The following is a 16,803-nucleotide window of genomic DNA, read 5'->3' as shown; positions in this document are numbered from 1 at the left end:
AAACGGTGGTATCGAATGTTTATTCTCTCAATGGCATCTGTATTCTCAGATTAGGCGTTTTAATCTGTGTTTGTTTTAGTATGAAGCTTTGTATATGACTTATTGCTGCAAAATATTCGTTAGTATTTGTGGGCATATAGAAGAAATATATTTTAGAATGTGAACAATCCTGTGTAATAACTATATTAGTACCCCGCTGGTACAGCGGTGGATATACCGATTTACAACGCTAAAATCAGGGTTTCGATCGTCCTCGGTGGATTCAGCAGATAGTCCGATGTGGCTTTACTATAAGTAAACACGCCTGATCATATTATTATCAAATATAAATTCGACTAAATGAAAGACGACCTGTCATAGCGAGATGGTTAAGGCAGTCTACTCGTGATCTGAAAATCGCGGATTCCAATCCCTGTCGCACCAAACAACGCTAAAATCAGGGGTTCGATTCCCCTCGGTGGACTCAGCAGATAGCTTAGTGTGGCTTTAAACACGCACCAAACATGCTCGCCCTTTTAGCCGTGGGGGCGTTATAATGTAACACTCAATCCCAATATTCGTTGGTAAACGATTAGCGCAGTAGTGAGCTGTGGGTGGTGATTACTAGCTGCCTTCCCTCTAGCCTTACACTGTTAAATTAGGGACGGCTAGCGCAGATGGCACTCTTGTAGCTTTGCGCGAAATTCAAAAAAAATTTATTACTGTTTCCAAGATGGCGTTTCTTTTTATTTTGTAGTTCATCTCTTATAAAAACTTGTTTGTTTGTTTTCAAATTTTGCACAAAGCTACGCGAGAAATATCTATGCTAGCCGTCCCTAATTTAGCAGTGTAAGACCAGCGGAAAGGCAGCTAGTCATCACCACTCACCGCCAACTCTTGAGCTACTCTTTTACCAACGAATAGTGGGATTGGCCCTCACATTATAACGTTCCCACGGCTGAAAGAGCGAGAATGTTTGGTGCGACGGGGATTCGAATCCACGATCCTCAGATTATGAGTCGAGTGTTTTAACCACCTGGCCATGCTGGACCTTTATTTATGGACTTACTCAGCCGTTCCCATTACGGAATTCGAGCTTCGAGTGTGAGCGTATAAATATTTGAGGTTACTGCTAAAGTGCGAGTTTTAAAATATGCCTTTCAAGGAAAGAAAAGCGAGACAAAAGAAAAGCTTGTATTGCTAATCTTGAAAAGTCTTTGTTCCTAGTGAAGATAGTGTTGCTGCAAGGATATAGATAAGGTTAGTTAGTTTGTTTATTTTCCTTAATTTCGCGAAAAGCTAAACGTGGGCTATCTGCGCTTGTCTTTCCTAATTTTGCAGTGTAAGACTGGAGGGAAAGCAACCAGTCATCACCACCCACCGCTAACACTTGGGCTACTCTTTTACCAACAAATAGTGGAATTGACCGTAACGTTATAACGCCCACACAGCTGAAAGGGCGAGTATGTTTGATGTGGCGAGAATTCGAACCCGCGGCCCTCTGATTACGAATCGATTGCCTCAACCACCAGACCATGATAAGGTTAGAAACAGTAATGTGGGATATGCCATTAATGTAGCCAAGGAAGAGGCTTTCATTCTGGTTACATGGAAGAAATACTATAACAAAGGTACCTGAAAAATCCAGGGGATGTAGAGAGATAGTTATAAGTAAAGCTACAACAAATTAATTCTAATTTTACACATGAAACGTATTACATTGATAATATCCAATTACACTAGATTCTGAAACACATAGCCGTTCATGGTCTGTTTAAGATAAAAGGAACATGAAATGGCTGTCTCAGTTTAACATTTTCAACACCAGGTCAAGCTACAGAGAAGCTATCGCACAAGTTCCATTGCACCCTGGCCCGGTATGGTCAGGTGGGTTATGGCGTGCGACTCGTAATCTTAGGGTCGCGGGTTCGCATCTCCGTCGCACCAAACATGCTCGCCCTTTTAGCCGTGGAGGCGTTTATAATATTGCAGTCAATCCCACTATTCGTTGATAAAAGAGTAGCCCAAGAGTTAGCGGTGGGTGGTGATGACTAACTGCCTTCTCTCTAGTCCTTACACTGCTAAATTAGGGACGGATAGCGCAGATAGCCCTCGAGTAGTTTGAGCGAAATTCAAAAACAAACCATTGTACCCTAACATTGGAGAGGGATGTGTCTGCAAACTCACATCTGTAGAATCTGGGTTTAGATACTCATGTTGGGCAGAGCTTAGTAAACTCACTTTGTTGCTTTGTGCTTAACTACACACAAACAAAACCATTTCGAGTTTGAAGTATAGAAAGTGTAATTACAGTAGTTTTGCGAGCAGTAATTCGCTTTTTGTCATCTTGTGAGGAATAAAATAGCACAAACAAAACTTACAGGACAAACGATAAACAAATATTAGAAGTAAACTGAACCTTCACAAGTGAGACTTCAGTGCAGCTTGATGTAAAATAAGGCATAACCCTATATATAGCACACGCACAAGTGTGTATTTTAAATCTTGAATAGCCTCCTGGTGGCTCAGCGTTAATCCTAAATTTCGATACCCTCAAAGGGCAGAGAACAAATAACTCGTCACGTAGCTTTGCCCTTTACAACAAACAACGAGCCATGAATGAAAAAACAATTCATGGCAAAAGCAAAATAATATTTAACCTGTGTGCAACACAAATTATCCGCATTTGTACAAGCACGCATTAATTGTGTGTAAATACAATTAAAATATTCCATTAACATCGGAGAAGAAAAAATGACCTCAGTGTTAACCATATATTTTAGAAACATAAGACATTAAAGCTGCTTTGTTGTTTCAACAGAACGCCCTTTAGGATCATCTAACTTGAAATTATCTTAAAATCAACCATTCCCTTAATTAATGGTTTAAACACTATGGATTTAGGTATGTTACTCAATAAAGTAGTCCAGTGGGTATTTTAATGGCTGGTTGACAAAGCATTTGTTGTTTATGCTATTGTTGGGCTTGAAACGCCGTATTTAGACTAATTAAAATAGGTGAATTAAATTTACTTTTGATACCTATCTTTGTTTCAACAGCGCGTGCTAGATATTTTTAGTTGCTAAGCATAAAATAATATTTCTCAAACGTCAACTTAAAATATGTTTCAACACGCTTCCCAAAGGGGTAGTTTTTGCCTTCATGTTATATTGCGAAATAAATATACCTGTAGATAATTTGGTTAATTCCACAAAAACATGCTTTCTCAAAACTCACCACTGTATAAACTGTATAGTTAGGTTAAACATGTGCGTAATAATATTTATGTATTTATGTTGAATATTTTTGTCTTTTTCGTGGGCCCCTTGCTAGTACAGCGGTCTGTCTACGGATTTACAATGCTAACATCAGGGGTTCGATTACTCTCGGTTGGCTCAGCAGATAGCCCGATGTGGCTTTGTTATAAGAAAAACACACACACACCTTCTGGTAGACTGTAAGTTTTGTATTCTGTACTGTTTCAGTAGCCACATTTACACACAAAAACACTTAAATTTTATTTCTATTTTAATCTTAAGTTAACCAGAGCTATTAAAGATAGGTCTTTGGTAAACCGTAAACTGGTCCGGCACGGCCAGGTGGTTAAAGCACTCGACTCGTAATTCAAAAACAAAAAAACCGTAAGCTGGGTTAGTGTGTTTGTTTTCGAGTGTCGCGCAAAGCTACACGAGGGATATCTGCGTTAGCCGTCCCTAATTTACCAGTGTAAGACTAAAGGGAAGGCAGCTAGTCATTACCACCCACCGCTAACTCTTGGGCTACTCTTTTACCAACTAATAGTGGGATTGACCGTCACATTATAACGCTTTCACAGCTGAAAGGGCGAGCATGTTTGATGCGGCGGGGATTCGAACCCTCGACCTTCGGATTACTACGCATTGGTAAAAAAAGTATCCCAACAGTTGGCGGTGATAACTAGCTGTCTTCCCTCTAGTCTTGTACTGCTAGATTTGAGATGGCTAGCGTAGATAGCCCTCGTTTAGCTTTGCGCGAAATTTAACAAACAAATTATCTTGCGAAAGGAAGCGTTAATGTTCCGTTGTGTTTATTTTTAAGGTGATATGTGATCCTGTATTAATCCATAATCTTATTAGCATTCTGAGTAAAACGAATATTATTATTATTTTGTTTGTTTGTTTGTAATTTAAACACAAACCTACATAACAGGGTAACTTTGCTCTACCCATAACATGTATCGAAACCCGGTTTCTAGCGTTGTAAGTCCGCTGCCATACCGCTGTGCCACTAACAGTGGCATTATTTTTGTATAAAATAATAATTTTTTTCTGAAAAATTTTTCTTAAATAATTTCATAATTTAATTGTTGAAATAAATTTCATTTTCTAGTTTCATTTTCTAGTTTATAAGACCTGAGACATTATTTAAGAGAGTTGTTGTTGTTGGTTGGTTTGAATTAAGCACAAAGCTACTCAATGGGCTATCTGTGCTCTGCCCACCACGGGTATCGAAACCCGGTTTTTTAGCGTTGTAAGTCATCAGACATACAGCTGAGCCACTAGGGGGCATATTTAAGAGAGAGACGCTACTTTTCAGTGTCACAACAAAACAGATGACAATTACTTGAAAGATATTTATTAACAAAACAGGATTTGATGTTCTGAATAGTTTATTTTGTGCAAAAAACAAGTGTATTTACAGTCCTATTATCTTAGTATTATTATGTTATATTTACACGATAGGCAAGTTACTAATCCAATTGATAGGCAGTGTGTAATTATCTCTGTCAATTTCTTTTTATAGATTATGTAAAAAAGTCTCGAAATTTTGTAAAAACCATAAATTACAAGTGACGTCAGAAAACAACAAAACATTTTTTCCTACAGGTGGAAGCTACAGGTTCACCATAAGAAGTCAGATCGTGGGAAACTCTTTTGCTGTCAACAGCTTACGTTTCTTCTGCCACTTTTAGTACCTTGGAACCCTTTTCTTGCTTCCAAGAACACCCAAGAGCGGCCAACATTAGCAACATCAAACGAAATGGATGACAAGAAGAATAACGAAACGAATGTTCATCCAGATGGCGCTGTGTGGAATGCTGAACTTATTCAACGTGTTGCTACCTTAGGGGCGATAATGATGACGACTTTAGTTGGCAACTTGATGATTGTGCTAGTTCTTTCTCGATCTCGTTACCGGAAACGGTCCTCCAGAGTCAACATTTTTATTCTGAATCTAGCCATTGGAGATCTGGCTGTCTGTTGCATCACCATGACTTCAGAACTGCTGTTTGAGGTGAGAATACTAACAGCTTGTGTTTATAATAGTCATAACGTGAAATATCTTTTGTGTGTGTGAGTTTATAAGACAAACATTAATAAAGTTAGTCTTAGAAAGATGGTTTTTTCGGTTTTTGGAATTTCGCACAAAGCTACTCGAGAGCTATCTGTGCTAGCCGTCCCTAATTTAGCAGTGTAAGACTAGAAGGAAGGCAGCTAGTCATCACCACCCACCCCCAACTCTTGGGCTACTCTTTTACCAACGAATAGTGGGATTGACCGTCACATTATAACGCCCCCACGGCTGGGAAGGCGAGCATGTTTGGCGCGACGCGGGCGCGAACCCGCGAATTACGAGTCGCACGCCTTACGCGCTTGGCCATGCCAGGCCTGTCTTAGAAAGAACTTTAAGATTAAAACGAAACGAATAACGCCTTCCTACGCTACGGAAAACACGTCATTATAGCAGTAATTCAATAAGTTAGTAGTAAGTAAGTTCTGTGTGATTACTACCAAGTTTCTGGTATTTTGACAATTTCATGTATGGCAGTGAGGTCTGTATCATTATCCCTTACATCTGGTTTCTATGACTGCACATCACTGTTCCCACCTTCCAATAACACATTGCTTTATATTGTGTCGTACGCTACCTAGATTATCACAACAGATGTCCAAGGAATATTATTACCAATAAAACATTTGTGTTTCCACACAAATTTCGTGAGTTGATCTCGCCACATTTCTTTTGAGGTGTATGTGCTAAGTCCGTTCTTGACCCTGTTTATTTTTGAGACGCTTTAATTTGGGGCAATGTACTGTATACAAAATGATCAACTGTTTGATGTGTAACGGATAAATTCACTTTTATCTTGCCCTTTAACCTGTAGAGAAGAAACAACGTATTTTATTTTAAGGGTGTGTGGTTAACAGCAAAACCTCCAATGATAGCGGAGGTTGTGATTCACTTCAACATTGTTGAAATAATCCCTTACAGAGGTTTTAAACATCATCATGGAAAACTTTTAATAAACAAACTGTAAGAAAAAGAAGCGCAGTCCCAATAAACTTACACATACGATTTACAAAATTCGACACACTATACAGTTTCAGGACCCTGCATGGCCAGGTGGTTAAGACGTTCGACTCGTAATTCGGGGGTCGCAGGTTCGAATCCCTGTCACACCAAACATGCCCACCATTTCAGCCGAGGGGATGTTATAATGTGACAGTCAATCCCACTATTCGTTTACAAAAGAGTAGCCCAAGAGTTGGCGGTGGGTGGTGATGACTAGCTGCCTTTCATCTGGTTTTACACTGCTAAATTAGGGACGGCTAGCGCAGATAGCCCTCGTATAGCTTTACGCGAATTTCAAAAACAAACAAACATTAATAAAATAATAACTAAAGGCTGTCATTATTTGGTTTATGTTAACTGAAATATTGTTTATTATATTTTAACGATATTTAGACACGTGTGCCATTCATTGTCGTCACTGGATAAAAGCAAAAATGCTGCGAGCGAAATCCTGCTTTAAAAGTTGAAGCGACATCTACTTACGCCTTAATAAAAATCCACCTGTGTATTTTCACATTTACGATATTCAAGAAATAAAATCAGAAATAGAAGAAGGGAAAGTAAAAGAAGTTGGAAAGTGCACTTTATTATTGTATTAATTCAGTATTTTCTTACTATGGGATTTAATTTTCAAAATAAGATATTATTCGGTGGGAATTATGAAACATAATTAAAAAATACAGAGAGGATATTATAAGTTAGTCACAATACATGGACAAAACCCTCAAGAAGGATCAAAACTGTTACAATCTTCTGTATGTTGCTTAATTTTTAATATGTTTTTTTAAAAAAGGAAATAATAGAGATGTTTTGGAAGGAATTTTTTTAATTAAAGATAATACCAGGAAATAGGTTTTGGATGATCATTAGATAACGTTAACGTTATAAAGCACTCGTTCATTTGATATACTTTAAAATACGAATAAACTTAGTTTCTGTTTGACACAAAAATTGTCTTCCTCTGTTTAAAATACATGTCTAATACCATTATTTTCCTGTGTTTAAGACACACATTTAATACCATTATTTTCCATCAGTAACACCCAGACCTTACCAATAATGCCTTACTAATAACGTTAGCATTTGGTGACAAAATAACGTGTGATTACTGGTATGCATATAATGCCCTTTATTAAGTAGATTAAAACTGAGAAACATAGTTAATTTAATATAGTGTCTTATAGTTATTGTCTTGATTAATTTAATCGCATCAATGTTAATTCTATTGGTTATAATCGTTAAATTTAACAATTAATTTGCGTTCAATAGGAAGGTTTCATTGCATAATATGAGGTTAATGTTTTAGGTTTCGTGTCAATTGATGCTACCCAGATTGATGGTAACGATTACCCATTGATGCATCAGACGACAATATGTGTTACAGAATGGGGTACGAATCTTAGACTACATATCTTGATAAACTTACACAAAACCCCAACCGTTCATGGGTTTCAATTTTCAAGACCACGTCTAAAGTCATACAGTCTCATGAGCTCGCGAGTACGTAACGTCACAGATATGTTGGAGGAAAGGTATAACCAACAGCTATATTCTTAACGGTTCAAGAAAACATCGCTGTGGGGTCATGGGTCATTAGCATTATGTCCAGAAAGTGGAGAAACTTCCTCTTTCATCGTTTGCAATAAAATCTTCTTTCTTTGGAGTTATAAGAGCTCAATTTTGTTTGACTGTGTCATTTTGTGAAAATTAAATGGAATACGACAAGCATGCTGCATTCATAAGTCCAACAACAACATATATTTACCTTTTGCCAATATTTATTACCCCGTTTTCCTAACTAATCACAGGAGTCCTTTTGTAGACCTACAAATATACTTAGGCGTCGTTTCCTGTTTAAACAAACTTTTATCTCTCACTTGCAAGACATTTTTCGCTTTGTTTACTGTAGATTATTAATTCATTAATGTGGTTTGTTCGCTTACGAGAACAATATTTTTTTTATGAATTATCTCGTATGCAGTACATAACATGCTCACAAATGGATAACTTATTACCAGTAACTTTTTAGGTTGGTGTGGGATTTCTGAATGATCATCCTGAAAACTTGAGCAACGATATCCATATTCTTGCTTCTACTAGTGAACTGTTCAGGTGGTTTTGTAACCATGTACATATGTAAGTTTGCCGACATATTTTCCTGCCAATATTAATTGTATTACATATAGTAATCCTAGAAACTGGCAGACCTCGCGCTTTGCCTCATTTTTTTACACAGATATCCTTCGTCTAAAAGGGATTAAATGATCCTTCACCCATAAGTCTACCCGTGGTCTTACTGCGCTGTCGAATGGTTGGACATTCAACACAAACCTGTATATAAATACATACTACGGCATCATATTGGATGAACTATGATTATATCAACATATGTTAACCGTAAAATCAATGTTAAAAATCTGATTTTGAATCCAAAATGGACAAAGTGAGAAGAAAATGAAAAAAATATTTTACAGTTTATGCAGCTCTTATTGCGAATTTTAGTCCTAATGGTTTCTTAATATTTCACTAACACTTAGTGGTTGAACCGCGACTTTTATCGATAAATATTGTATACTTCAGATCTCTTTTAGATGTTGTCCAGTGAGATAAAAATAGTTTTTAACCTTAATAACCGTCCACTAAATTCCAGAATCACTAACGAAATTTCAAACTCCTTCCAACTTCCTGTTACATGAACTTGTGAAGAACCGAAATAGGGAACTTAATTGTATTTCATCCATGAAGAAGTGGACGTGACAGTGAGTAATGCGTGAATGTCGTGATGTGTCGTACACAAGTTGAAACCGTAATAACAATTACTTTATCTGTAACACCGTAGAAGACCCCTAAATATGTTTACGAACGTCGCATCTTTGAAATTATCATTTTTTGCGTGTTTTTCTTTAAAGAGTATTTCTGGAGACAGCCTAAAATAAAAATATCTTCAGATCTGCTTTGATCCATTGACGAAAACATAGAACACTTATTATCCCAGCATAATTCATTTAAAACTAACACAACTTCAGCGGAAAAGTTGTGTAATTTGATATTAAAATAAGTGGCTTTCTTTTTCACCGTTTTCATTCATATTAACGTACTCGTTGTGATTTTATCAGCGGTTATCACAATCTACTGCCAACTCTTAGGCTATTCTTTTACTAACGAACTGACCATCACATAACGCCCAGGGCATGTTTGGTGTGACGGTGATTCGAATCCGCGACCCTCAAATTGCGAGTTGAGTACTCCTAACCACCACTCTTAACTCTCACAGTGTTTTATGAATATCTAATTTAATTTTCGCAACTAATCTGGCTTTATAATCTCCGCCTTCAAAATTCTACTGATGTTTCGAAAAGATGAAATAGAATCGGTTGAGAGAAGTAGAATTCCAGTTTACGTTTCCTGATTTATTAAAGTCAATATTTCATAACGTTCAGTTTTCCAGGTAACTGTTATGTCTTAATAATTTCTACTGAATTATTATTAAACAATTTTTTATTTAAAATCTTATACTTGAATATACTGTAACCAACCTACCTCTTTCTCATATTGCCCTCTAGTGGCACAGACTCACAACGCTAGAAAACAGGTTTTGATACCCGTGGTAGGCAGAACACAGATAACCTAATGCGCATTTTTTTCCCTTTTTCTTGATAAATAAAGAAAACACTCAGTTGAAAACCGTGTTTTAAAACTAAGCTGATTTCGTAAAATTACTATATTCGGTTTCGATTACTTTATTACCTGAATGTATTTCTAAATACAAAAAGGTTACAGAGCACATTACACGCGAGGAACCTTACCACACGTGTTATTGCGCGGATCAAATTAGTGTAGGCGCCATGAATTCGATCCGGCAACCTTCAGTTCACAAGACGGATGTCGAGACGCCAACGTTTTTAAAAAGACACAAACAGCTTTAATGCTCTTTTGATAAAACCAGAATCTCAAACAAACCCATCTAAATAACAACATTAAAAATAACCTTTTTACGTTTCAATCCTGAAATACATTTTCAAATAGTACAATGTAAACATGTTTTATGAAGGGGAACAGCGAATACCCAGTGGAAATTCTTTAATTCCTCAAACTTTCATTTTATGGCTTCTTAATAAATTATATTTGTTTACAGCTAAGCACTAAGCTACACAATGGGCTATCTATGCTCTGCCTACCACGAGTAAAGAAACCTGGTTTCTGGCGATGTAATAATGAAGTCTTAAGGCAAAAAGTTGAGAAATTGAAGAATTATCAGTGTTTCTTTCTATTCACAAGACGATAAATATACATTTTATTTTATAATATTCTACTTTATTAATAAAATTCAATTGTTTTTATAATCCTTCCAGTTTGGATCAATTAATTACTTTTAATTAATTAATTTATTTTTCACAGATTTATTTAGACACAACTCCCCCCCCCCAATGACACAGTGGTAAAGCTGCAGTGTTGTTTGTTTTGCTTTTTGAATTTTGCCCAAAGCTACTCCAGGGCTATTTGCGGTAGTTGTCCCTAATTTAGCAGTATAAAACTAGAGGGAAGGCAGCTAGTCATCACCACCCACCGCCAACTCTTGGGCTACTCTTTTACCAACAATAGTGGGATTGACCGTAGCATTTTAACGCCACCACGGCTGAAAGGGCGAGCATGTCTGGTGCGACGGGGATTCGAGCCCGCGATTATCAGATTACGAGTCGAACCCCTTAACCCACCTGGCCATGCCGGGTCAGCTGCAGACTTACAACGTTAGAAATAGCATTTCGATGCACGTGAAGGGCAGAGTACAGATAGCCCAATAGCTTTTTGATTAATTACAAACAAACTAAAAACAAAAGATAATTAATCTTTTGCCGTTTCGAATCAGATCGAAAACTACAAAAAATTAAAACGTTAGAGGCGTTAGAACAGTAATACATTATGGATTTATTTTCCGATTGTTATTGGCTGAGTTAAGCAATTTGTTTGTTGTTACCTTCGATGGAATAGCAAAAGCTTTATGTTTCTCGTATAATGACAAATATTAAGTCTAATTATTTTCCTGCGTGATGTCACAAAACATTTTTTACGTTAGTGGCTTGGAACACAATATCAAATTACTGTCAGAGACCCGCAAAATATTTGTGGTCATATTACTATATTTATTGCAGCGTAGTTAAATATAGGCTGCTATACAATAATAAAAAGGAACAAGAAACCAAACTAAAGTTAGGTTTGTTTGTTTTGAATTTCGTGCAAAGCTACACGAGGGCTATCTGCACTAGTCGTCCCTAATTTAGTAGCGTAAGACTAAAGGGAAGGCACCTAGCCATCAACCCCCACCACCAACTCTTGGGTTACTCTTTTACCAGCGAATAATGGGATTGACCGTAACTTTCGCCCTTTCCGCCGTGCATGCTTCGTGTGACAGGGATGCGAACCCGAGACCTTCGGATTAGAGTCGAGTGCCTTAACCACCTGACAATGCCGGACCTAACGTTAGTTAAGCCTTTAATAGGGACAACTTATGTTCGATAAGGAAATAATTTAACGTTGTAGGTTTTTTTTTGTTTAGTCTAGTCACGGCTAAACTTTACCGTACTTAATATTATCAATAAATAAACCTGTAATGTTATTCCACGAACTAACTTTAGAACTTTTTAAAAATTTTAATTACCTTCTAATGTTATTGCTCCGGCATGGCCAGGTGGTTAAGGCACTCGGCTCGTAATCCGCGGGTTCGAATCCCCCTCACACAAAACAAACTCGCCATTTTAGTCTTGAGGGCATTATAATGTGATGATCAATCCCACTATTCGTTGGTAAAAATAGTAGCCCAAGAGTTGGCGGTGAGCGGTGATGATTAGTTGCCTTCTCTTTAGTCTTACTATGCTAAAGTAGGTACGGTTAACGTAGATAGCCCTCGTGTAGCTTTGCGCAAAATTTAAAACAAACCTAATGTTATTTTGTACAAATGTCTACTAAATTATATGTACCTCTACCTTTTAAGTACATCCGCCGAAATGAAGTGCGCGCGTATTTTAAGGACAGGCAGAAACTGAATATTATTATTATACATTTTTGTTACTTTTTTCTGAAAACGTTTCAAATAAAAGATTATTGTAATAAGGTAACAGTTACAACTAAAACTTAGTGGTGAAGCATTAGAATTAAAGTACAAATTCCCATTTGTTACTACCAGATGGAAGAATACAATGTTTATTTCTTTCAGGTAACAGTAACTAAGCTTTTGCCATTTTTAAAGAACTCGTAACGTATTAACTATCAAAGGCAAATTTGACTGAAAATTCAAAACCTGTTTGAAAACATAGAACAAATCTGTTGCTGTTCGACGGCTAAGAGAAAATTATCCTGCGTAGTTAAATATTGCAATTTCTTATTAATATAAATCTGTTTATCCTAGTTTCAAATATCTTATACAAATGGAAGCCATTTTCGGTCTCTATGATAAAGGTTTAATATAGAAAACAAAGTAATTCGTCAACAAACATAATGAATAAACAATTTGCAAAACTAGTAATTTTACAGCATTGAATTGGTCACTTCATCGGTTTAATATATACTGTATTTCTAGCACCGTTCGAAAGATCTCTGGCAGAGAATCCAGCTATATACTAAAACTGTAAGAATTTTTCAAACATGGTTTTCAGGTGAAAAAAGTTATAAACGTATCCTATAGTAATGTCATCTTCTTTCTCTCTCTCTCTTTCTCTCCCTAGGTGTTTGGAGAGTGGATTCTGGGATCTGTGGCCTGCAAGATAATCGTGTATGGTCAGATTGTTACACTCGCGAGCTCTACGTTCATTTTGGCTTCGATGAGCTACGACCGTTACTTAGCAATCTGTCGACCACTTCGCTCACAAGGAGGCGTGACTCAAGCCAAAAGAATGATCATGGCATCATGGGTCCTAGCTGGTGTTCTAGCTGTTCCTCAACTGTTCATCTTTGTTCAAGTAAGTTTTTATACTTTATGGGTCTTTACCATCTATGGATCCTTGTCTTATAGAAGGTGTCTGTGATCATTGGTTATATCTTAACCTACCTTTCGTGTTTATTAGTTTTGTTGAAATTATATTATTTTTCGTCTTAGCTATTTTGTTATTTTTATTATATGTGTGTGCTAACATCCAGGACCGGCATGACCAGGTGGGTTAATGCGTTCGACTCGTAATCTGAAGGTCGAATCCCTATCGTACCAAACATGTTCGCCCTTTCAACCGTTGAGGCGTTATAATGTGACGGTCAAACCCACTGTGCGTTGGTTACAGAGTAGCCCAAGAGTTGGCGGTGGGAGGTGATGACTAGCTACCTTCTCTCTAGTCTTGCATTACTAAGTTATGGGCGGTTAACGCAGACAGCCCTCGTGTAGCTTTGCGCGAAATTCAGAAAAACAAACTAACATCCAACGCCCACATTTGGCTGGTTTGATTTTTGGTATGGTAACTAGACTGTTCCTGGAGTGTTGTATATGGACTGTTTTTAAAGATTTATTTTAACCAAATGAAAATGGTAAAAACACTTGAAATTGGGCATATTTTCACTTCTTTTATACAACTCTGTCTTTAAGTTTAAATTAACTTAATCAGTTAAATGAGTCAGTTTTACTTCATTAAGAGATGGCCTTAGCTGGTTCAAATAAGTTAATCCTGGATTATTTTCTCACTCCTGTCTTGCATCAGAGCTAATTGCAGTTTATAAAATTAATGAGGACTTTAAATAAATACATCTGATTTTTCCAGTATATTTCGCGACAGTTGGATTATCTGACTTATCAACTGTTGCATGACTATTGAATTAATTCAATTTTTTCTTTCAATACTTTACATATTCGATAAATTATTACGTTAATGTTGTTTTATTATGATGACCTTTAAAACTAATAAGTGTCAATACTTCTTATATTAACGTTTAAATATCCACAACTCATTAAAACACTGGTTTTCCAGATTTTTGATGTTAATTTCTTGGCTCCTATATTTCATGTAGGTACAAGTACCGATAATAAATATTATTCTGGAAAATGCATTATATAACACATGAATACTTCCCATTATGTATACCTAAATAAGTGTGTGTGTGTATACTAAGACATCACAAGAAGTAACGTTTTGTTTCTCTTATGGCAGGTGGAAAGCGGAATAACAACAAGTGGCCGTATGCGTTATGAATGTGCAAGTAAAGGTTATACATCAATGTGGCAAAGAAAGCTTTACTTCACCTGGCTCACAGCTTATATTCTAATTATTCCAAGTACGTGCATCAGCTACTGTTACGTAAACGTTCTTCGCTGCGTGTGGTTGGCCAGCCGAGAACAGGGTAACAGCTCAAACGCTATCTACCTGCGACGGTCTGTAAGTGCCTCTTCTACGTTTCCAAGAGCCAAAATCAAGACTTTAAAGTTAACAATATGCATCATAGCTAGTTTTGTCATTTGTTGGACACCCTATTTTATTGTCCACAACGTACGCATTTACAGCAATTACACTATCAACGTACCAAAGCCTATAATAATTGGGGCGGAAACACTGGCGCTACTGAACAGTGCGTTGAATCCCGTATTTTACGGATATTTCAATGTTCGTGTTCGGAAGGGGTTCATAGAAATTGTCTACCGGAAGAAAGATTTATCAAGCTGCGTTGCTGCTAACCATTCAGGAAGTAACCCTGTTGATTCAGAAACAATGTACAGCAATTCTTATGTCCAAAACCAAAATGGAATCCGAAATAAAACTGTATTTGTCACCACAGATGTTCACGTGAACAGTCCAAACTCCCTAATGACGCACCGAGAAAGGGGTCATCGACAACAGAAAAAGAACGGTTATGATAGTACAAGAGTGTGAAGCTTCATCGAACAAATCCTAGATGGTGAGTAGAGACGAGGTCAAGTATCCATTACCAAGAAATAACCTCGAGACACACACAACCTTAGAATATTAGATTTATGTTATTCATGACTTTGTTATTATATAAATGATTACCAACATCCGTGGATATTCATTAACAAAACAAATACCCCAATACCAAACCAGTGACTTTTGGTACTGGTCCATAATTCTTGGAGATCCATACTTAAAGAAATATCCTAGTACCAAACCAATGACTTTTGGCACTGCATTAGTGTATCCAACAGTTCGTGCAGATCCATGCTTGAAGAAATATCCCAGTACCAAACTAATGACTTTTGGTACTGTGTTAGTCTATTCAACAATTCATGGAGATTCATGCTTCAAGAAATGCCCCAGTACCAAACCAGTGGTTTTTGGTACTGTATTAGTGTATCCAACAATTTGTGGAGATCCATGACTGAAGAAATATCCCAATACCAAACTTGTGACTTTTGGTACTGCAGTAATGTATTCAAAAAGCCGTGGAGATCTATGTTTGGAAAAATATCCCAGTGCCAAATCAGTGATTTTTAGTTCTGCATTAGTGCATCTAACAATTCGTGGAGAAACTAGTGACTTTTGGTATTGTATTAGTGTGTGTAAAAATTCGTGAGTATCCACCACTGAAGAAATATTGCAGCACCAAACTCGTGACATTTGGTACTGCATTAATGTATCTACCACAAGTCGTGAATAGTCGTTATTGAACAGATACCTCTGCTATGAAACTGGAAAGTTTTGTGATTGTACAACTGCTTAAATGCATACCAATAGTTTATGACTAATAATTAATGGAGAAGTATTTAGAAAAGCCAATTGAATAAATCATATATCAAGTGCAAAAGTGACAATATCCACATAGTAATGAGTTTGCATGTATTGAAATGATTAAAAAATCGCTTAGTTATTTTTTATAACAGTCGGCGTCTCAAATTCTTGCGGAGAAAAGAAATATATTCATATGAAAAGCAGATATTTTAGAAAGAAATCTAGACTAGTTATGATGATGGTTACTTTAGTTAAATCCACTTCTTACAAAATCTCAAAATACACAAATATTGTAAACTTGCTTAACTAGTGATTGCAATATCAAAAAATAGAGATTTAATTAGAGAATGTACAAAACCAAAGACAATTTTACGTTTCACAAATATTTCTTTATTTACGAAACATGGTTTCGCCAATAAAGACATCGTGGGGTAATTATTGAGTATCGCCCTGAACAGGATGTTTCGAGTATTAAGATTGTTTTTATACACAAAGCTTCACAAAGGTCTATCTGTGCTCTGTCCACCACGGGTATCGAAACTCGATTTCTAGCAGTATAAGTCCGCAGACATTTCACTGTGTTAGTTGTGGGGAATGAGATAAGAACTGGTTTAGTTTGAATGTCACACAAAACTACACGAAGATTGTCTGCCGTTTCTAATTTAATAGTGGTAGACTACAGAATAGTTGGCTAGTCAACACCACCGACCACCAACTTTTAGGCTACTTTTCTTACAAGCAAACAGTTGGATTGTCCGAAACTTGGCAACGACCTCACAGCTTATATAATAATTTAGTAGTATTAACATATATGTATCTTTCTTTTTTAATTGAA

General features: G+C 36.7%; 1 protein-coding gene across 1 annotated transcript; it reads left to right on the top strand.

Moving 5' to 3' along the window:
* The first annotated feature begins 4,893 nt into the window (after positions 1 to 4,893).
* LOC143246126 (vasopressin V1a receptor-like) lies at positions 4,894 to 16,041 on the top strand. The gene is made up of 3 exons (XM_076492344.1): positions 4,894 to 5,253; positions 13,032 to 13,265; positions 14,439 to 16,041. Exons 1-3 carry the CDS (start codon positions 4,999 to 5,001, stop codon positions 15,153 to 15,155), a joined length of 1,206 nt encoding a protein of 401 aa, XP_076348459.1. The 5' UTR covers positions 4,894 to 4,998; the 3' UTR covers positions 15,156 to 16,041.
* The last annotated feature ends 762 nt before the right edge of the window (positions 16,042 to 16,803 follow it).

The sequence above is a fragment of the Tachypleus tridentatus genome, chromosome 3 (assembly GCF_004210375.1).
Source record: "Tachypleus tridentatus isolate NWPU-2018 chromosome 3, ASM421037v1, whole genome shotgun sequence".
NCBI lineage: Eukaryota > Metazoa > Arthropoda > Merostomata > Xiphosura > Limulidae > Tachypleus > Tachypleus tridentatus.
This window is presented reverse-complemented; position numbering and strand designations above follow the sequence as displayed.

Coding starts and splice junctions, on each gene's coding strand:
- LOC143246126 (XM_076492344.1), top strand. CDS start 4,999: ATGGATGACAAGAAGAATAACGAAACGAATGTTCATCCAGATGGCGCT. Junction 5,254..13,031: donor CTTCAGAACTGCTGTTTGAG/GTGAGAATACTA, acceptor TTCTCTCCCTAG/GTGTTTGGAGAGTGGATTCT. Junction 13,266..14,438: donor AACTGTTCATCTTTGTTCAA/GTAAGTTTTTAT, acceptor CTCTTATGGCAG/GTGGAAAGCGGAATAACAAC.